This window comes from Mustelus asterias, chromosome 17 (genome assembly GCF_964213995.1).
Source record: "Mustelus asterias chromosome 17, sMusAst1.hap1.1, whole genome shotgun sequence".
In the NCBI taxonomy this organism is placed as follows: Eukaryota; Metazoa; Chordata; class Chondrichthyes; order Carcharhiniformes; family Triakidae; genus Mustelus; species Mustelus asterias.
Window position 1 is genome coordinate 16,606,564 of NC_135817.1, and position 22,948 is coordinate 16,629,511.

Genomic DNA, 22,948 nt, shown 5'->3' on the forward strand with positions numbered 1-22,948 from the left:
TCTATACCCTTCATAATCTTGTACACCTCTATTAGATCTCCCCTCATTCTCCGTCTTTCCAAGGAGAACAACCCCAGTCTACCCAATCTCTCCTCATAGCTAAGACATGCTAGCACAAAAACAAAACTGCTGAAACAAATTCAATGCCAAGATACTGCCAATAAGCTCTTTCTTCCAATACATCATCTTTAACTCTTTGTAATGTCCAAGCACTTCAGCAGTCACGGGCATTCAGCCTTGGATCTTCAGGTAAGCGTGCTCCAAGGCGGCCTTCACGACACACGACAGCGCAGAGTCGCTGAGCAGAAACTGATAGCCAAGTTCCGCACACATGAAGACGGCCTAAACCGGGATGTTGGATTTATGTCACATTATCAGTAACCCCCACAGCTTTCCCCCTGATCTTGCAGAATCTCACTAGCTGTTCTGTCTGGAGACAATACACATCTCTTTAACCTGTGTTGAATGCTCCCTCCACCCACATTGTCTGTACCTTTAAGACCTGGCTGGCTGTAGAGATTCGCATTCTAATTAGTATTCTGTAACTTGATTTCAGTGTCTGCGCACTGTTTGAGAGCAGATATCCACTCCATCTGACGAAGGAGCAGTGCTCCGAAAGCTTATGTTATTTGTTACCAAATAAACCTGTTGGACTTTAACCTGGTGTTGTGAGACTTCTTACTGCCCTTAGATATTCGCAGAATCATAGAATCTGTACAGTGCAGAAAGAGGTCATTCGGCCCATCGAGTCTGCACTAACAACAATCCCACCTAGGCCTTATCCCCGTAACCCTGTAATTCCCCCTGATACTAAGGGACCATTTAGCATGGCCAATCCACCTAACCTGCATATCAGATTTCAGATAATTTAAGTTTTCGGATACTACATATAGGCCTGAGCCTACTCACATTACAATGGCCAAGGCTAGCTACTGAGCTAGAAAAAAAAAGATGTGACACTGAAAAATAATCACATAGAGTACCTATAATAAGTTCCCACCCATGGCTCGATCTGCGATTCCGTTTGTAGGAGGGGGTTCACAAGGTATACAGTACAAACAAACAACGAGACTTTTTGCAATAAAGGTCGAGTGCAGCTCGGGTCAGGGACTTCCTATGTTAAAGATTGATGAGGTCCAAAAATGGTGCGGTTTTCAGATTTACAGATAAAGGATACTGTATAGGATATAATGTATCTTCAACTCCTGTATTTATCATTTAGGTCATCATCTTTACTGTATATGCTTCACCCAATCTTTGCCATTTTTGATATGTCTCCTGCTCAAGCAAAGCTATGCAAATAGCTTTTCAAACTGTTGTATGCCAGAGTTTTACCTCCAAATGAGTCAAGGTCTTCAAGGATCCTGCCAAATCTGCATAAGGAAGATATTGAGTTTCAATATTGGGTGTTAAAGTTAAAAAGTAATTGAAGGTGTAAATTATAACCAATTAGCTGCAGTACCTTATATGCTGATGTACATTCAGGTATTTTTCTCTTAGGTTGGGCTGGCTTCCTAATGGTAGGTAAGCCTCCAGATAACTGTCTTTCATTCGTCGATATGGCAAGTCCTCCTGGTTGCTGACCAGTTGATTACTTAATGAAGCTCTTTCATTTACAGCTTTACGATGTTCACTGGAAAAGGGTTATGAGAAAACTAGGAATGTAACCAATATCTCGTGAAGGCTGAATGGAAAGACAATGATAATGGGGCAGGAGGTGAGGAAAAGGTTAAAAGCAGAATAAGGGATAGCACAAAAGAAACCAGAGCAATAGTGGTGGGGTAAGAAGGTGGAAGAAAGTTTCCCTAAATAACTCACAGCTGTCAAATCCCCATTTTCCCTTTCTTTCAATCGTACCGTACACCAGACACAACTAGTTGGTGGTTGTGGGGGACGAAGGATCACAGGAGTGAATGAAGGAGACAGATTGGGGAGGCGGGATCATGGTGAGATAGAGAAGGAAGGATTATAGACCTGGAGAGCTGGTGCAAAGGGGCAGGGATAAGGAAGACAATGGGGTGTGTTGGCAGCTGGGTGAACGAGTAAAGTAGGTGAGAGCTCAGAAGAAGCAAGTTAGGATGGAGAGCTGGTTTTTCAGGGCTTCAGAAACAGATTATGGGGTAAGGGAGCAGGGTACTGCCTGAACTGCTCTGTGGGTCTCTTGCCCAGAAACTCAAGCCTGTGCCCTGAACAGATCCCTCTCCAACTTGCAACGAGGAACCAATCTACATGCTAACCAGCTCTGCCCTTACCATCAATGAAAAGATGGTGAGAGGAAAGAAATAAAAAGAGAGCAGAATTGAGTCAGAAAGAAAAGGCCTCTCATCAACTCAAGGTCCATCGCATGACCCGGGCATGTCTCCAACTCTCCTGCCATACGTAATTACCTTCCCCCAGGTATGTTCCTCCCACATACCTTTGGACTGTGGGAGGAACCTCTACACACTGGTATCTTTCCCAATGTTACTCCTCCCCCCAAACCACCCCCCCCCACTCCCTCAGTATATTTTTCTTCTCCCTCCCCTACCCTCACTCTCATTGTATCCCTCTTCCCCCTCAGCAAATGCCTCTCCCCCCCCCCCCCCCAGCATATCTCTCTTCCCCCTTCAGCATTTGCCTCTTCCCTATCTCTGCTCAGCGTACTCCTCTTATCCTTCCCCCTCACTCACACACCCGCACTCCCCAACATCTCCCTCTTCCCCACATCCCTTGCATCTTCATTTCACCCCCAACTCACAGCCTGCATTGCATCTCCCTCCTCCCCCAACCACACTTCCCCACCCCCTCCCTTTCCGCCTCACCATTTCACTCTTCCTCCAGATATCTCATCTTTCTCTCACATCTTCACCAGGCATCTGGTATCTACCATTCTCTCCCACTCTGCTCTGCATCACTCCAACCCCATTGCCCCCAACAAAGTGCCCCTCTCCCAACCTTGTCTACCAGAAACCCCAGTCTCCAATACGAAGTTGGGGTCACAACTAAGTTGGAAGGGCACAAATATCCTGGCTGGGAGCTTTGCTAATGCAGTTCGGGGGGGTTTAAACTAGTATGGCAGGGGGGTGGGGATCAAACTATTAGGTCTATAAGTGTGGTGGCTGGGGACGAGCTTGGGGCTGGGACAAGGCTGGCAAAGAAGAAGAGCACTCTGGGGGAGGACGACCTCACTGAGCCTGGGGGTCTGGAGTGCTTATACTTCAATGCAAGGAGCGTAGCAGGTAAAACAGACGAACTTGGGGCCTTAATGCGCACGAGGAATTTGGATGTGGTTGCGGTGACGGAGACTTGGTTGAAAGAGGGACAGGACTGGCAGCTGAATATTCCAGGGTACAAGTGTTTTAGGCGAGACAGAGGAGGGGCCAAAAGAGGTGGGGGAGTAGCGGTATTGGTTGGAGAGCATATTACAGCGGTGCAGAGGGAGGACAATTCGGAGGAGTCGTGTAGCGAGTCACTCTGGGTGGAGCTTAGAAACAGGAAAGGCGCAGTCACTATGTTGGGGGTGTACTACAGGCCCCCCAACAGCCCAAGGGAAGTGGAAGAATGGATATGTCAGGAGATACTGGATAGGTGCAGGAAATATAGGGTTGTTGTAGTGGGAGACTTCAATTTCCCTGGTATAGACTGGAAATCGCTGAGGGCAGGGACTCTGGATGGTGAGGCATTTGTAAAATGTGTACAGGAGGGTTCGTTGGAACAATATGTGGACAGCCCAACTAGAGAGGGGCTATACTGGACCTGGTACTGGGGAATGAGCCCGGTCAGGTCTTCAAAGTTTTGGTCGGGGAACATGTGGCAAATAGTGACCACAATTCTGTTAGCTTTAGGATAGTGATGGAAAAGGATGAGTGGTGTCCCAAGGGTAAGGTGTTGGATTGGGGGAAGGCTAACTTTATTGGGATCAGGCAGAAATTGGCAGCTCTTGATTGGGAGAGGCTGTTTGAGGGTAAATCCACATCTGGTATGTGGCAGTCTTTTAAGGAACGGTTGTTAGGGCTACAGGACAAGCATGTGCCTGTAAAAAAGAAGGATAGGAAGGGTAGGATTAGAGAACCGTGGATAACCAGGGAAATTGAGGGACTGGTCAAAAGGAAAAGAGAGGCGTATGTTAGGTCCAAGCAGCTAAAAACGGAGGGAGCTCTGGAGGAGTATAATGAAAGTAGGAAAATACTCAAACGGGGAATTAGAAGAGCAAAAAGGGGTCACGAAATGTTCTTGGCAGACAGGATTAAGGAGAATCCCAAGGCATTTTATTCATACGTTAGGAACAAAAGGGTTGTAAGGGAAAAAATCGGACCTCTCAGGGACAAAAGTGGGGACTTATGCTTGGAGCCCAAAGAGGTAGGGGAGATCCTAAATGAATACTTTGCGTCGGTATTCACTAAGGAGAGGGATGTGTTGACTGGGAGTGTCTCGGAGGGGAGTGTTGAACCGTTGGAGAAAATCTCCATTACAAAGGAGGAAGTGTTAGGTTTGTTAGAGAATATAAAGACTGACAAATCCCCAGGGCCTGATGGAATCTATCCAAGGCTGCTCAGGGAGACGAGAGGTGAAATCGTTGGGCCTCTGACGCAAATCTTTGTCTCGTCACTGGACACAGGTGAGGTCCCAGAGGATTGGAGGATAGCCAATGTGGTCCCGTTATTTAAGAAGGGTAGGAAGGATAACCCGGGTAATTATAGGCCGGTGAGCTTGACGTCCGTAGTGGGGAAGTTGTTGGAGAAGATTCTTAAAGATAGGATGTATGCGCATTTAGAAAGGAATAAACTCATTAACGATAGTCAACATGGTTTTGTGAGAGGGAGGTCATGCCTCACGAACCTGGTGGTGTTTTTTGAAGAAGTGACCAAAATGGTTGACGAAGGAAGGGCCGTGGATGTTGTCTATATGGACTTTAGTAAAGCGTTTGACAAAGTCCCTCATGGTAGGCTAGTGAAAAAGGTTGGATCCCATGGGATAAAGGGGGAGGTGGCTAGATGGGTGGAGAACTGGCTTGGTCATAGAAGACAGAGGGTGGTAGTGGAAGGGTCTTTTTCCGGCTGGAGGCCTGTGACTAGTGGTGTACCGCAGGGCTCTGTATTGGGACCTCTGCTGTTTGTGATTTATATAAATGATCTGGAAGAAGGAGTAACTGGGGTGATCAGTAAGTTTGCGGACGACACAAAACTGGCAGGACTTGCAGATAGTGAGGAACATTGTCAGAGGCTACAGAAGGATATAGATAGGCTGGAAATTTGGGCAAGGAAATGGCAGATGGCGTTCAATCCTGATAAATGCGAAGTGATGCATTTTGGTGGGAATAATGTAGGGAGGAGCTACACGATAAATGGAAGAACCATAAAGGGTGTAGAGACGCAGAGGGACCTGGGTGTGCAAGTCCACAGATCTTTGAAGGTGACGTCACAGGTGGAGAAGGTGGTGAAGAAGGCATATGGCATGCTTGCCTTTATAGGACGGGGCATAGAGTATAAAAGTTGGGGTCTGATGTTGCAGATGTATAGAACGTTGGTTCGGCCGCATTTGGAATACTGCGTCCAGTTCTGGTCGCCACACTACCAGAAGGACGTGGAGGCTTTGGAGAGAGTACAGAGGAGGTTTACCAGGATGTTGCCTGGTATGGAGGGGCTTGGTTATGAGGAGAGATTGGGGAAACTGGGGTTGTTCTCCTTGGAAAGGCGGAGGATGAGGGGAGACTTAATAGAGGTGTATAAAATTATGAAAGGCATAGATAGGGTGAACGGTGGGAAGCTTTTCCCCGGGTCGGTGGTGACGTTCACGAGGGGTCATAGGTTCAAGGTGAAGGGGGGGAGGTTTAACACAGATATCAGAAGGACATATTTCACACAGAGGGTCGTGGGGGCCTGGAATGTGTTGCCGGGCAAGGTGGTGGAGGCGGACACACTGGGAACGTTTAAGACTTATCTAGACAGCTATATGAACGGAGTGGGAATGGAGGGATACAAAAGAGTGGTCTAGTTTGGACCAGGGAGCGGCGCGGGCTAATTGTTCCTGGTTTCTCGTTTCAAGGCTTCATTCTACGATCATCTTGCTGGTGCCAGTACAGAGTGAGACTGCGGATAGTTGGGAACCTGTCTCGGGGGCAGGGAATTCATATGGTGTTCGTGGAAGTGGAAATGACTAGGGTTGGGAAGCATTTTCCGATCGGGGCCATTGTGATCTCCTGGACTCGTTTCGATCGCCTCAGGGGGTCGGAGAGGAATTTCCCAGATTTTTTTTCCCCATATTGGCCCTGGGGTTTTTCACTCTGGGTTTTCGCCTCTCCCTGGAGATCACATGGTCTGGAATGGGGGGGTGGGGGTAAGTTAATAGGTTGTAATGAACAAAGCATCGTAGCTGTGAGGGACAGCTCGGTGGATAGGATATTGGTATGTAGATAGGCTGGAAAATTGGGCGGGGATCCTGGATTCAGGATTCAATCCTGGACCGGGGAGCGGCGCGGGCCTGGAGGGCCGAAGGGCCTGTTCCTGTGCTGTATTGTTCTTTGTTCTTTGTTCTTTGAAGTAATGGACATAGTACTGGAATCTCGGACTAGATCACTAGATTTCATTTTAACAAGTTAGTTATATTGCTCAACATCCTGTTGTTTTCTTTTTAGACAGAGACATAGACATAGAAAACCTACAGTGCAGAGGGAGGTCATTCGGCTCATCGAGTCTGCACCGACCACAATCCCATCCAGGCCCTGTCCCCATAACCCCATGCATTTACCTTAGCTAGTACCCCTGACACTAAGAGGCAATTTAGCATGGCCATTCCACCTAACCCGCATACCTTTGGACTGTGGGAGGAAACCGAAGCACCCGGAGGAAATCCACGCAGACACAGGGAGAATGTGCAAACTCCACACAGACAGTGACACAAGCCAGGAATCGAACCTGGGTCCCTGGCATTGTGAGGCAGCAGTGCTAACCACTGTGCCAATATGCAGCACAGTTTGTTTGATTGCTGCTCTTGGTTGAAGAGGTTTAGCAGCAAATGCTGGAAGACTACCAAGTTGCAGGTTTAGCTGTTTGAATGCCATTTATGTGGCATGTGTATCATCTATTTTTACTTGTGTTCGGCACTTTGCACCTATTAGCATTAAATCGCTGGGCTCATAAATCGCTGGCCCACCTTGCTTTGTAATTTCTCAACTGCCTCATTCGATTAGGCGACGCCTTCAAATTTTTCATCTGAAAGTTTTACCATTTCAAATTAAGCTTCTTAACACCGGTCATTTAAATAAATTAGATATACTGAGGCTATGGGTACTCCACTTATTGCCACCCCAACAGTTAGCAAAATAACACTCCATATCCAATGGTTGCAAATGACTACAGAAGAAAAAAAACGTATGTTATATTTTCAAATTCCCATTAAGAGAACATACACTTCCAATACGCAGTCTCAACTATTTAGGAATATTCCAGTCAACATACCCCCAGTTTTTAGATGCGCCAACAATTTTCTCCAGCTTTGATCGTACTGAACAAAAAGAGAACTTGATTAACATTCAGATTTACACTAGATCTTGAGAAAACATTTTTCCTTCAAATACAATTTGCTATTGCTGAACAGATAACAATGAGGACACACAAAGTAAATATCTGAGCATGTAAAAGACTGCAGTTGCAGGGAATCCGCATTACAAACAGAAAATGCTGGAAATACTCTCTGTAGAGAGAGACAGTTAACATTTCAAGCCAATGGCCTTTTATGAATTCCACTGGTATTCGACCTGAAATGTTAACTCTGCTTTTCTTTCCATAGATGCTACCGAACCTCCCTTTTCTTTCAAGGGATGTGATTTTCTTCCATTTGGTAACAAGTTCAGCATTTGTTATCCACTCCAAATTGCCCCCAAGGAGGCAGTGATGAGCCATCTTCTTGAACAGCTACAAGTCCTGTGACTAGACCAGCATTTATTGCCTATCCCTAATTGCCCTTGAGAAGGTGGTGGTCAGCTGCCGTCTTGAACAAGGGGAGACAGTGACGTAGTGGTACTGTTGCTGTTGTGTATATTTGCATTTTTACTCATTTAATTCAACTAAACTACATAAGAGAACAAATTTTTTAAATTCTCAATTGAAAAAGTAAGAACAAGCTTGTAAAATTTAGAAGAGATGATACAAAACAAGATGTGCTAAGTTTAGTTACTACCATGGATTTTCAAAGCTTATAGCATGTTGAGAAACGTGCTAAGTTGAGAGTTATACAGAATGAGACCCATGGAAAGAATATATTAGTGTATGAGTTTATAGAATCAAATGCCAATTACAATACAAGGAGGAAAAGACCAAATAGATTACATTTGAAGTTTAAAAGAAATAGATTGCAGCAAGAAATACTATAAGAGAGGTGGTAGCTAAATCAAAAGGAGGATCAGCCATTAGATGAAGAGAGGCCCTGGGTAAGATGCTTTGGAGATGCCGGCGTTGGACTGGGGTAAACACAGTAAGAGGTTTAACAACATCAGGTTAAAGTCCAACAGGTTTATTTGGTAGCAAAAGCCACAAGCTTTTGGAGCTCTGCCCCTCCATCAGGTGAGTGGGAGTTCTGTTCACAAACAGGGCATATAAAGACACAAACTCAATTTACAAAATAATGGTTGGAATGCGAGTCTTTACAGGTAATCAAGTCTTAAAGGTACAGACAATGTGAGTGGAGAGAGGGTTAAGCACAGGTTAAAGAGATGTGTATTGTCTCCAGCCAGGACAGTGAGTGAGATTTTGCAAGCCCAGATAGTGGGCTTGATTACAGATAGTGTGACATGAACCCAAGATCCCGGTTGAGGCCGGGTCCGGGGCCGTCGGACACGACGCAGGGTCCGGGGCCGTCGGACACGATGCAGGGTCCGGGGCCGTCAACTGGGATCTTGGGTTCATGTCACACTATCTGTAACCCCCACGACTTGCCTGGGCTTGCAAAATCTCACTAACTGTCCTGTCTGGAGACAATACACATCTCTTTAACCTGTGCTTAACCCTCTCTCCACTCACATTGTCTGTACCTTTAAGACTTGATGACCTGTAAAGACTCGCATTCCAACCATTATTTTGTAAATTGAGTTTGTGTCTTTATATGCCCTGTTTGTGAACAGAACTCCCACTTACCTGACGAAGGAGCAGCGCTCCAAAAGCTAGTGGCTTTTGCTACCAAATAAACCTGTTGGACTCACAATTGGTGTTGTGAGTGAGACTTCTTACTGTGTTTACCCCAGTCCAACGCCGGCATCTCCACATCATAAAATGACCCTAGTCATGGGTTTACACTACAAACTGAATACAAGTTAAATAAATATTGTAACATAACTAAATACTAACCACGAATTGTAATTTGTTTTTTGAACGGGTCGCTAATTTTTTCTAAGTAAATCCAACTGTATGTGTATTTTATGACTGTAGGGATTTTGTCCAGTCACCTATGATCAGAATGCTGCCATATTCTCAAACAAGGCTGGCAGTACTGACTTCAGTTACTCACAATCTTTGGGACTATAACATGCACCGAGCAAGAATGGGTGAGACTCAATTTCAATCTGAAGAAAACATAACATAAAATGGTGTTTCACAATCTATAGATTAATAGGAACTGAAATAATGGCAATTAAATTGGAGAAATCCAATGTCATCTGTCCTAGAATTTTCTTTTGTTTGGTCATGGGATGATGACAAGTTCAGCATTTGTTGTCCACTCCAAATAGTCCCCAAGGAGGCGGTGGTGAGCCACCTTCTTGAACTGCTACAAGTCCTAGTAGTCGGAGTACATCCATAGTGCTGATAGGGAGGGTGGCAAGGTGGTGGTAACAGGGCACTTGGAAAATCACAATGTGTTTAGACGGAGTCAGCACAGTTTTATGAAACAAAAGTGGCGTTTGACAAATTTATTGCCGTTTGCTAAGGGTGTAACCAGTACTGTAGGTAAGGAGGATGATGCAGGTGTAGGATATTTGGATTTTTAGATGGCATTTGATGAAGTGCCACACAAGAGATTGTTACACAAGACTCGGGCTTCTGGGATTGTGGATGAGCTAACAAGAGAAAAAACAGACTGGAGATGTGAGAGTTTAACAGAAGTCAAAACCATGAGGGGTCTGGACAGAGTAGATGGGGAGAAACCATTCTCATTGGCAAAGGGTCAAGAAAAAAAAGGAACAACAGAGATATGAAGAAATTCCACTTCACACAGCGAGTGGTTGGGATCATATCAATTAAAAGAAAGGTCAGGTTGATCACGTACTCACCAACAACCAATAAGATTGTTAGAAATGACATGAAAGAACAGTCACGTAGACAGCAGATGTCATGTGATCTTTACTGACCCATCAGATGATTGAAAATGGCAATGCATCAATATTTATTGTACAAGGCAATGAGACATTTGACTATTTGTCTCTGGTAGCCTCAATAAGATCGCTGGTTCAATACCTTCAGCCAGATCTGGAGAACAGCCCCCCGGATCGTGTCTTGCAGAAAGAGAAGTACATGACCTGACGAGAATGGAAGAAATATTCTGGAGGATCAAATACCTTTAAAACAAGAGAAAAGATTACTTTTCAATTTTAGGAAAAAAAAGAGGTTTTACATAGAACATAGAACAGTACAGCACAGAACAGGCCCTTCGGCCCACGATGTTGTGCCGAGCTTGATCTGAAACCAAGATCAAGCTCTCCCACTCCCTATCATCCTGGTGTGCTCCATGTGCCCATCCAATAACCGCTTAAATGTTTCTAAAGTGTCTGACTCCACTATCACTGCAGGCAGTCCATTCCACACCCCAACCACTCTCTGCATAAAGAACCTACCTCTGATATCCGTCCTGTATCTCCCACCACGTACCCTATAGTTATGCCCCCTTGTAATAGCTCCATCCACCCGAGGAAATAGTCTTTGAACGTTCACTCTATCTATCCCCTTCATCATTTTATACACCTCTATTAAGTCTCCCCTCAGCCTCCTCCGCTCCAGAGAGAACAGCCCTAGCTCCCTCAACCTTTCCTCATATGACCTACCCTCCAAACCAGGCAGCATCCTGGTAAATCTCCTCTGCACTCTTTCCAGCGCTTCCACATCCTTCTTATAGTGAGGTGACCAGAACTGCACACAATATTCCAAATGTGGTCTCACCAAGGTCCTGTACAGTTGCAGCATAACCCCACGGCTCTTAAACTCCAACCCCCTGTTAATAAAAGCTAACACACTATAGGCCTTCTTCACAGCTCTATCCACTTGACTGGCAACCTTTCGAGATCTGTGGATATGGACCCCAAGATCTCTCTGTTCCTCCACAGTCTTCAGAACCCTACCTTTGACCCTGTAATCCACATTTAAATTTGTCCTACCAAAATGAATCACCTCACATTTATCAGGGTTAAACTCCATTTGCCATTTTTCAGCCCAGCTTTGCATCCTATCTATGTCTCTTTGCAGCCTACAACAGCCCTCCACCTCATCCACTACTCCACCAATCTTGGTGTCATCAGCAAATTTACTGATCCACCCTTCAGCCCCCTCCTCTAAGTCATTAATAAAAATCACAAAGAGCAGAGGACCAAGCACTGATCCCTGCGGCACACCGCTAGCAACCTTTAAGATGCTCCTTAAAAAACCTCTGACCAAAAATCTTCAGTCGCCACTCTTAATATTTCCATCTGTAACTCAGTTAACTTTTTACCTGATCACATCGTTGTTAAATGCATTGAGGCATTTCATTAAGGTGTTGTATGAGGGTAAATTGTAATTTTCTTGGGTACACATAGCAATTGGTGTTTTAAGATCCCTCATGGTATATACATATATATGCGTCAGATTAAGTTTTAGTTTAATCTCACATAAACATAAGAAATTGAAGTAGACCACTCAGCCCATTGAGCCTGCTCCACCGTTCAAAACTATCACAGCTGATCAGAGAATCCTTACAGTACAGAAGAGGCCATTCGGCCCATCGAGTCAGCACCAACCACAATCCCACCCAGCCCCCATCCCCATAGCCCCACATATTTACACTGCTCGTCCCCCTGAAACGAAGAGACAATTTAGCATAGCCAACCAACCTGACCCGCACATCTTTGGGTTTCAGCTCCATATTCTTGCCTGTTCCCCATATCCCTTAATTCCCTGAGAGACCAAAAATCTGTCTACGCCAGCCTTTAATGTTTTCAGTGATGGAGCACCCACAACCCTCTAGGATAGAGAATTTCAAAGATTCACAATCCTCTGAGTGAAGAAAATTCCTCATCTCAGTCCTAAATGATCTGACCCTTATCCTGAGACAGTGTCTTTGTGATTTAAATTCTCCGATCAGAGGAAACAATCGATGTTCATCCTATCAAGTCCTTTCAGAATTTTCTACATATCAATAGGTCGCTTCTCATTCTTCTAAACACCAGAGAATATAAACCCAATTTATTCAGTCTCTTATCATAGTTCATCCATTTGATTAAAATTTTAGTTTCCTTTACTTATTAATACCCTATAGAAAGTGAACTGGTTAAATGTCTTTGTTCAATGGATAGTCATGGTGTGGAGTTGCCAGCGTTGGACTGAGGTGGGCACAGTAAGTAGTCTCACAACACCAGGTTAAAGTCCAACAGGTTTATTTGGTAGCATGAGCTTTCGGAGTGTTGCCCCTTCATCAGGTGAAGAAGGGGCAATGTTCCAAAAGCTTGTGCTACCAAATAAACCTGTTGGACTTTAACCTGGTGTTGTGAGACTACTTACTGTTCAATGGATACTTTAGGCTTAATGTGTCAGTGTATAACTTAATTGGCACTCGTGTTTTGCTTCTGTTGAGGTGCAAGGTGTGGGCTGCAGAATGTATGATTCATGGTTATTGATTTATTTCTGCAGTCTTTTTAACAATGAGACAACCAAGGGAATCTTGAGGTAGGAAGTGAGACAATAGATCTCAAGATAATTGATTACATCCCAGGTGATAAGCAAGTTTGCATCTGTTCTTTTGAAGTAACCAGATTTTGACAATCCTGTTCACAATAACACTTTGCACTCCATAATGAATCAAGGAAAGATGTCGAGAGAGACTCAGTGCCTTTAAGATCTGCAGCTTTCCTCAATTTGCAGAGTTAGGGTCAGAACCATAGAATCCTTACAGTGCAGGAGGAAGCCATTCGGCCCATCGAGTCTGCACTGACTCTCTGACAGAGCATCCCTCCTAGGCCCATGCTCCTGCCCTATCCCCCTCACCTCATACATTTACCATTGATAATCAACCTAACTTACACATTTTGGGACACCAAGGGACATTTTAGCATGGCCAATCCACCTAACCTGCATATCTTTGGACTGTGGCAGGAAACAGGAGCACCTGGAAGAAACCCATGCAGACACCGGGAAAATAGATGGTAACCCAAGGCCGGAATCGAACCTGGGTCCCTGGCACTGTGAGGCACTGTGCCACCAAAGGATCAACAAAGCTTACATCTTTATCCAAAAAATTGGGAAAATTGGAGTAATTGTAATTACTTTTTTGTATATGACTGCTCAAAGACATTGTGTGCATCTGGACTTGACCAAGCACAAACAGATTTTGTCACATCCAAATTTGATGCTGCATTCAAATTCTCTTACAACTGGTGACAATGGCAGGACCTGACTAACAATACTCCTGATTGTCTTAGTGTACATGGGGTCCCGCAATTGGGACTGGTGTGAAACAGAATTTTGTTCTGCAGGGAATTTAAAATTCTGTAAAAAGAGGCCATTTGCTTAAGGTGGTTCCGTAGAAATTCCTTTGTTAGATACGAGAAGAGTGGGTTAAGGGAAGCAGGATGGAAGTAAGAGAATGTTTTCTCTATAGCATGTACTTTCTGCTTCAAACATAGTGAAGGGGATGACTTTTATGCTTAATATCACGGACATTTTTACGCGTTTATATCAAATTTATGTTGCCCGGTAATGAATGATGGGAAATGTTGTCAGCAGCTCACAGCAATGCGATGACTCATGGAGAGGCTTCTTGCACCCCCTAATCACTTTCCAGGCAGGGAAAACATAGACAATAGCTCAACTGATTAGATTATGCAAGAAGTTCAAATCACAAAGGGAACTCTCCAGAAAGAGATCAGCCCAGGGGAAATAGGATCACTTCATCATTAGCCACATATCAATTCCACCTATCTATAATGGCTTTTCAATACTTCGCTATTGTGTCACTGCTTAGTGTTATTTGTTTTAGTAGGTGCTGATCACATAACTTGTCATGAATGACAATAACCCACATGGGTCCCATTCATGCTATCAGCAACTGCTTGAATGAGCCCATTACCATATGTTTGGCGCGAAGTTCAAAACCCTATAAATTGTAAAGCGTACACTGGCCAGGGAAAGCAGTTGGCTAGCAGCTGTCTTCTCCAGGCCTGTGGTTTTTTTATTTTGGACAGGAAATAAAGTTTGTGTTGCCTTTTTGTACTGTACTCATGTCTGCGTGTCTTTTATGCTGGTAGGCAAGAAACTTCCCCTTACAATCGAAACAGAGAATAGGAGCAGGGGTAGGCCATTTGGCCCTTCAAGCCTGCTCCGCTATTCCATATGATCATGACTGATTATCTACCTCAATGCCATACTCCCACACATATCCCTTGGCACCTTTAGGCTCTAGAAGTCTAGTGATTTCCTTCTTAAATATATTCAATGATTTGGTCTCCACAGTCTTCTGTGGTACAGAATTCTGCAGGATTACCACCCTCAGTTTTTTTTGTTTTACGGAATTAAAAGCAGATTAAACCTTTCTAATCTGTTGCTATGAACAAAACATGTAAGTATTTTGTTTAGTTTCTTTTCTGAGTATATGCTGATTTACATTTTTAAATTGTTTTTTCAATATTGTGTTCTTCTGAATGTAGGTTTGAAAACTGAAATTTTAATGGACCAAGTATTTGATCAAATCATCAAAGCTGATTTTCCGGCAGTGGACATTGCAAACAGCTGGAAATTTAGACTATGTTGAAATTCAATGGCTTGAATTTTTGCTCCTGGTTCGGGAGCACAGAGTTTGGACAATTACCGGCTCCGCAAACCGGACCCAGGAGAAAGTGCCATGAAAGTTTAGATTTTCTTTCTGTTGGGGAATGGGTGAAAATGGGAGTCATGACTGCTGGCCCCGGAAAGAATTCAGAGGTTGGCGGGTTATGTAAAATGTGGTAGTTGCCTATAACAAGGAATTAACATTTGAAGATGGTTGAGAATAATGCCTGATTAAGGTACCTGGAGTTATGAGTGATTATAGCTGTCAAATTAAAATGAAGATATATGATTAAGATCCTGCCACCAAAGAAATGCAAGGTTTAAGGGATGCCTTTGAGCTTTTATTAAAAAGCATCCTTTTTGGGTCAACCACAAATAAATTGTAAGGATTAATTTTAATGCCACTGCTCAAATACAATTCTTTGGAAAAGGTAAAGACAGCTTTGGAGCATTACCAAGTTACAGTTTGAACATATTTGAAGATTTTCTTTGACTTAGTGCGCCTTTACAACTGCTATTATAACTCCTCCCCATACTCCAATGACTACCACCTCCACTGAAGGAATAACCTTTTTCAAAGAACAATTTGTACAGCAGGAGAAAAGGGTGCTGATTGGTTGGCAAAGTTTTGTGCGGTATAAATTGTTGTCCCCTTTGAGAATAATATGATCGTCTGATGAGTACAGAACGTGAAAGCAACATGCATGTTGAAGGGTGATATACAGAGAGAATGTGAGCCATCTGGAGATATTACTCAGGTGAAACAAAGGGTTCTGGATTAGATCAGACACTGCATAATACAGGTTGACCGATGGAGCTTAATGTTTGGAGCAAGGAAGATGCTGCATGTTTTGATGGTTAATATTTTGCTTTACAAAAATGAAAACGACTACACTTCAGGATTGAGTATTGGCATCTGCTGGAGTCCACAATGTCACAAAAATTCAAGGAAACATAACACTTAGTGAAACTTAGCTACAGGAGGGGCAGGACTGGCAGCTCAATGTTCCAGGGTTCCGATGTTTCAGACGTGATAGCGGCAGAAGGATGAAGGGTGGGGGGGTGGCATTGCTAGTCAGGGAAAATGTTACAGCAGTGCTCAGGCAGGACAGATTAGGGGGCTTGTCTACCGAGGCCATATGGGTGGAGCTGAGAAACAGGAAAGGTATGACCACATTAATGGGGGTGTATTATAGACCACCCAATAGTCAGCGAGAATTGGAGGAACAAATCTGCAGAGAGATAACAGACAACTGCAGGAAACATAAAGTTGTGATAGTAGGGGATTTTAATTTTCCACATTTCGATTGGGACTCCCATACTGTTAAAGGTCTAGACGGGTTAGAGTTTGTAAAATGTGTTCAGGAAAATTTTCTGAATCAATATATAGAGGTACCAACTAGAGAGGATGCAATATTAGATCTCCTATTAGGAAACGAGTTACGACAAGTGACGGAAGTGTGTGTAGGGGAACACTTTGGTTCCAGTGATCATAACGCCATTAGTTTCAACTTGATCATGGATGAACATAGAACATAGAAAAGCTACAGCACAAACAGGCCCTTCGGCCTGTGACTGTGACTAGGGATCAGTGCTGGGTCCATTGTTGTATGTCATCTATATCAATGATCTGGACGATAATGTGGTAAATTGGATCAGCAAATTTGCTGATGATACAAAGATTGGAGGTGTAGTGGACAGTGAGGAAGGTTTTCAAAGCTTGCAGAGGGATTTGGACCAGCTAGAAAAATGGGCTGAAAAATGGCAGATGGAGTTTAATGCAGACAAGTGTGAGGTATTGCACTTTGGAAGGACAAACCAAGGTAGAACATACAAGGTAAATGGTAGGACACTGAAGAGTGCAGTAGAACAGAGGGATCTGGGAATACAGATACACAATTCCCTAAAAGTGGCGTCACTGGTAGATAGGGTCGTAAAGAGTGCTTTTGGTACATTGGCCTTTATAAATCAAAGTATTGAGTATAAGATTTGGAATGTTATGGTGAGGTTGTATAAGACATTGGTGAGGCTGAATTTAGAGTACTGTGTGCAGTTCTGGTCACCTAATTACAGGAAGGATATCAATAAGGTTGAAAGAGTGCAGAGAAGGTTTACAAGGATGTTGCCGGGACTTGAGAAACTGAGTTACAGAGAAAGTTTGAATAGATTAGGACTTTATTCCCTGGAGCGTAGAAGAATGAGGGGAGATTTGATAGAGGTGTATAAAATTATGATGGGTATAGATAGAGTGAATGCAAGCAGGCTTTTTCCACTGAGGCTAGGGGAGAAAATAACTAGAGGACATGGGTTAAGGGGGAAAAGTTTAAAGGGAATATTAGGGGGGGCTTCTTCAGAGAGAGAGTGGTGGGAGTGTGGAATGAGCTGCCAGATGAAGTGGTGAATGCGGGCTCACTTTTAACATTTAAGAAAAACCTGGACAGGTACATGGATGAGAGGGGTGTGGAGGGATATGGTCAGGTGCAGGTCAGTGGGACTAGGTGGAAAAATGGTTCGGCACAGCCAAGAAGAGCCAAAAGGCCTGTTTCTGTGCTGTAATGTTCTATGGTTCTATGGTTCAGATAGAAACCTTATAGATGGCTAGAGATTTTCGCCATAAAAGAATTGTATGGCTAAATGGTTAAAACAGAAGGTAGCCATGAAGGAAGATTACTTAGAACTTGCTAAATTAATTACAAATTACATCAAAACAGAATGTAAAGGGCAAAACTATAGGGAGGTTTTTGTCGCAAGTAATTTCCTTTGTACAGGTGGAAACAATTGTAGCATTTGTCAATTAGTGTCTGGTGGGTTCAGAGAAGGTCAAAAAATTCATTTGATCAATTAAAAATGGTGGGATTGTTGAACTGTAAATGACAAACCAGTATCACCTTCAATGGGAATTCTGAACAGATTAACACATAGAGAGAGCGAGGATTTAATTTAATCTCAACTGCGTGGAGTTTGGACATTCATAGAATCCCTACAGTGCAGAAGAGGCCATTTGGCCCATCAAGTCTGCACCAACTCTCTGAAAGAGCATCTTACCCAGGCCCTCTCCCCCACTCTATCCCTGTAATCCCACACATTTAGCATGGCTAATCCACTTAATTTACACATCTTGGGACTCCAACCAGCACATCTTTGAACTGTGGGAGGAAACCAGAGCAGCAGAGGAAACCCACGCAGACATAGGGAGAACGTGCAAACTCCACACAGAAAATCACCCAAGGCTGGAATTGAACCCAGGTCCTTGGAGCTGTGAGGCAGCAGTACTAACCAGTGTGCCACACATTCTTCCCATGTCTGCATGGTTTTCTTCCAGGTGCTCTGGTTTCCTCCCATAGTCCAAAGATATGCAGGTTAAGTCAATTGGTCATGATAAATGCACGGGGTTATGGGGATAGAGCAGAGGGATGGCCTGAGTGGGATGCTGTTCCAGAGTCAGTGCAGACTTGATGGGTCAAATGGTCTCCTTTTACATTATCGGGATTCTATGGTATGATCAGTGTTAGTGCTTTGTTTATACTTATAAATGGCTGAGTTTGTACTATAGCTAGAGTTAATGAAATGGTTAAAATTCTTTATTCCCTGGATGCATTAACATTCAATGTGTCAGAGTACAATTTAGCTGACTGCTTAGCTTCTGGTGCAGTTGTAATGGACTAACAATACAGAGATTCAGACTCGAGACATGGATTCAAATCCCAACATGGCAGTTGGTGAAATTTAAAGTCAATGAATAAATCTGGAGTGTAGAGTTATTTTCAGTAAGGCTGACAATGAAAGTATCATCGATTTTTGTAAAAACCCATTTGGTTCACTAATGTCCTTCAGGGAAGGAAATCGGCCATCCTTAACTGATTTGGCTTACAGACCCACAGCATTGAGGTTGACTTTGAAAAGGCTGAGCAAGCCATTCAGTTGAAAGGCAATTAGGAATGGTCTATAATTGCTGGCCTTTCCAGTGATGTCCACAAGCATGTGGTTTGCAGGATGAGAGATTTGTGCCTGTGACCATATTGTGAAGTGACATGGCCAACCATCCAAGACAGCTTTGGAATAAGAAGCGGGACAATGGAGCTAAAATGATTGACAAAGACAATTCCTTTTTTACCTCAGGCTGTCTGAAAGAGCTTTACAAGGCATACGATCAGCCAATTTGCACACAGCAAACTCCCACAAACAGTAACATGATGTCCAGATTATTTGTTTGTGTTGAGAGATAAACATTGGCTGGGGCACTGGAGCTAAATTCAATTAATAAAAATTTGGAATTGAAAGCTCTTCTCAGTAATGGTGACCATATGAACTTACAAATGAGAGGCAGTTGGTGGCCATTCAGCCGCTCAAGCCTACACTGCCATTCAAAGGGATCATTGCTGATCTGACTGCAACCTCAGCTCCACATTACCACCTAACCCTGATATAACCTTTCATCCTCTTGCTCATCAAGAATCTATCTAGCTGTGTCTTAAAAATGTTCACTTTGCTTCACCACTTTTTGAGGAAGAGAGTTTCAGAGAGACTCGCGATCCTTGCAAAAAGATTCTGCTCATCTGTGTCTTAAATGGGCAATAAAGTGACCCCTAGTTCTAGACTCTCCAACAAGTGGAAACATGTACTCCACATCCACCCTGTCAAGATCCCTCAGGACCTTCTATGTTTCAGTCAAGTAACTTCCTACTCTTCTAAACTCCAGCAGATAAAAGTCTATCCTGTACAACCTTTCCTCATAAGACAAACCACCCATAATAAACCTTCTCTGAACTGCTTCCAAAGTATTTAGATTTTTTCTTAAATAAGCAGACCAATAAAGAACAAAGAAAATTACAGTACAGGAACAGGCCCTTTGGCCCTGCACAGACCACACTGCCCGACCTTAAAACCCCCTACCTTTCCAGGGACCATATCCCTCTATTCCCATCCTATTCATGTATTTGTCAAGACGCCCCTTTAAAGTCACTATCGTATCTGCTTCCACTACCTCCCCCGGCAGCGAATTCCAGGCACCCACCACCCTCTAAAAAAAACTTGTCTCGTACATCTCCTATAAATCTTGCCCCTCGCACCTTAAACCTATGCCCCCGAGTAATTGACTCTTCCATCCTGGGAAAAAGCTTCTGACTATCCACTCTGTCCATGCACCTCATAATCTTGTAGATTTCTATCAGGTCGCCCCTCAACCCCCATCGTTCCAGTAAGAATTCTGTAAACAGTACTCCAGATATGGTCACACCAAGGCCCTATATGACTGAAGCACAACCTTCCTAATTTTGTATTTAATTACTCTCCCGATAAATAACAACATTCTATTGGCTTTCCTAATTACTTGCTATACCTACATACTATTCTTCTGTGATTCATGCACTAAGACACCCAGATCTCTCTGCATCTCAAAGCTCTGCAATCTCTCACCATTTAGATAATATGCATTTTTATTCTTCCTGCCATTAAACTATTGATTGTTACTGATATCCTCTAGGGAAATAAATCTGCTGTCCTTATCTAATCTGGCCTACACATGACAGTGGATCCACAGTGATGTGGTTGACTCTTAACTGCACTAGAAAATAGCTTAGCAAACCACTTGGTTCAAGAACAATTAAAGATGGGCAACAAATAGTGACCGTGGTAGTGGTACCCACATTCTGTGAAAGAATTTTTTTTTAGAAATTAACCTTCCTGGTTACAAATAGTCAAGGGGACAGTGGGAGGGCATCACGGTGGCATAGTGGTTAGCACTGCTGCCTCACAGTGCCATGGACCAGAGTTCAATCCGGCCTCTGTCTATGTGGAGTTTGCACATTCTCCATGTGTCTGTGTTGGTTTGCTCTAGGGGATCCGGTTTCCTCTCTCAGTCCAAAGATGTACGGGTTAGACTGACTGGCCATGCTCAATTGCCCCTTAATGTCAGGGGGACTAGCAGAGCAAATACATGGGGTTATGGGAATAGGGCCTAGGTGGGATTGTTGTCGGTACAGACTTGATGGGCTGAATCTTTCTACGCTGTAGGGATTCTATGACACGACATTAAAAAACTGTTGTATTTCCATAGTGCTATAACAATCTCAGGACATCCACTAAAGTACTTTGTGAATTTCAGTTACTCTTGTAGACAAACAATTTACACAAAAGCAAAAAGCCAATTGGCCAGGCCATCTGAGTTTTCACAATGTCAGTTGAGGGATAAACCATTGGCCACAGCAGCAGGGAAAATTCCTCTGCTCATCAATTAGTTGCGTCATGGGATTTTTTTTTGAGCATTTGAGGGTTTAATGTCTCATCCAAAAATAAGTACCTTCAACAGTTTTAACCCTCACCATTGGAGAGTTGGTCTGAATGTTGTGCTGAAGCCTCTGAAGTGGGGTTTGAAGCTACAACCTCCTGCCACACAATACTAACTAAACCACAGCTGACAAAATATAGTCAGGCGCTATTTCATTCTATTATTCTATAATAATGATTCAATAATTTCCAGTACAACATATTTTTTGTCCAGGCATCCAAAGAGTGATATAAAATGAAATCAAAAGCGAATACGCTGGAAAATCTCAGCAGGTCTGTAAAGAGAGAAAAGAGCTGACGTTTCGAATCCAGATGACTCTTTGTCAAAGCTGACAGTTAGCTGAGATTTTCCAGGGTTTTCTCTTTTGATTTCAGATTCCAGCATCCGCAGTAATTTGCTTTTATCCAGATATAAAATGAGAGTTCAGTTCTTCACAAAGTAATACTTCCAGCTACAGCTGTAAAAAGTGATGACCCGGTTCCCCATAATGTGTAAAATGAGCATCATGGCCCTCCTAAAAAAACATTTTAAAAAAGGGTCTCTGACCACAAACAGTTAAAAGATCACACACACTTTGATCATCTGAAAAGGTATTAAAAGCAGGTTTAAATAGTGTGTCTGAACACAATGCCAATGCTGTGTGGTGGAGACATCCCACACCCCCAGTTCACTGAATCCTCCAGATTGCTGACCCAGCCCTGCCCTAAAGGACAAGACACACCCAATCCCAGGCACAGCAGCCGGAACTGAAGGCCTGGCCGGCTGATTTCGGAGGGAAGGTTAATCTGGTCCCTTCGCGACCCTGGGTGGGAGAGAAGAGCTTTGGCATAAACCCCACGGAGGGGGGCGGGGAGACACCTCCCTCCACCCGGCCCGCCACCTACCTGTGCCTCGGGTACATGATGCGCTCTCCCCACACTCCGACAACCGGTAGCCGCCTGCCTAAGTCATCAGCTGGAGGTCCCGCCCACTCGGCGCGCTGTCGCCGCCCCCGCCCGAGCCCGACGTGCAGAGGCTCCGCCCCACCCGCTCGGCGCGCTGTCGCCGCCCCCGCCCCTCAGGAACGCGTCGGCTCTGCTGTCAATCAAAGTGTCACGTGGGCTCAGAAGCTGAACGACTGTCATGTCCAAAGTCCAACTTTTTGTCTGCCCTTTCGATATGCGGACCAAAATACCTATAAAAAGAACATCAAACTCCTCTGACTAACTTAGGGAGTCTGGGTTGTTATGGCAACATACACTTTTACATCCATGTTGTAGTCTGGAGTTATGGATAGTGATGGTATAGGCTCCATCACATGAATCTCTCCCACTCTTATCCGCCTGCCATTGGCGTGTGTTGGAAGGATTTACAATTTAGAGATTTATACTGCACCTGTTGGGCCACATTATGAATGCACCTTCCTTGGCTGTCAAGTGGGACTTGGATCCAGAACTTCTTGAAAAAAAGTATTCAGCCATGGTAATGCCATTGGAAGTCATGGGGAGATGGTTAGATTCTCTCTTGTTGGAGACAGCATTTGCCTGGTACTTGTGTTACTTGCCTCTTGTCAGCCCAAGCCTGGATATTTGGGCAGTGCAGTCGAAGTTGTCTACATGGAATTTAGCAAAGCCTTTGACAAGGTATTGCATGGTAGGTTGTTGCATAAGGTTAAATTTCACAGGATCCAGGGTGATCCCGTGAA

The 22,948-nt window shown here is 43.9% G+C and overlaps 1 protein-coding gene across 1 annotated transcript in view; it reads right to left on the bottom strand.

Annotated features, from left to right (window-relative positions):
• Nucleotides 1-22,314, bottom strand: part of LOC144506347 (acyl-coenzyme A thioesterase 9, mitochondrial-like) — an 82,606-nt gene extending 60,292 nt beyond the window's left edge. Inside the window, exons 1-5 of the mRNA XM_078232325.1 lie at nt 22,149-22,314; nt 10,425-10,525; nt 7,437-7,482; nt 1,463-1,633; nt 1,336-1,373 (exon numbers count right to left, since the gene is read on the bottom strand). Coding sequence (XP_078088451.1) covers nt 1,336-1,373; nt 1,463-1,633; nt 7,437-7,482; nt 10,425-10,525; nt 22,149-22,165 — 373 coding nt within the window. The 5' untranslated portion in view covers nt 22,166-22,314. The remainder of the gene's footprint in view (nt 1-1,335; nt 1,374-1,462; nt 1,634-7,436; nt 7,483-10,424; nt 10,526-22,148) is intronic.
• Between the last annotated feature and the right edge of the window lie 634 nt (nt 22,315-22,948).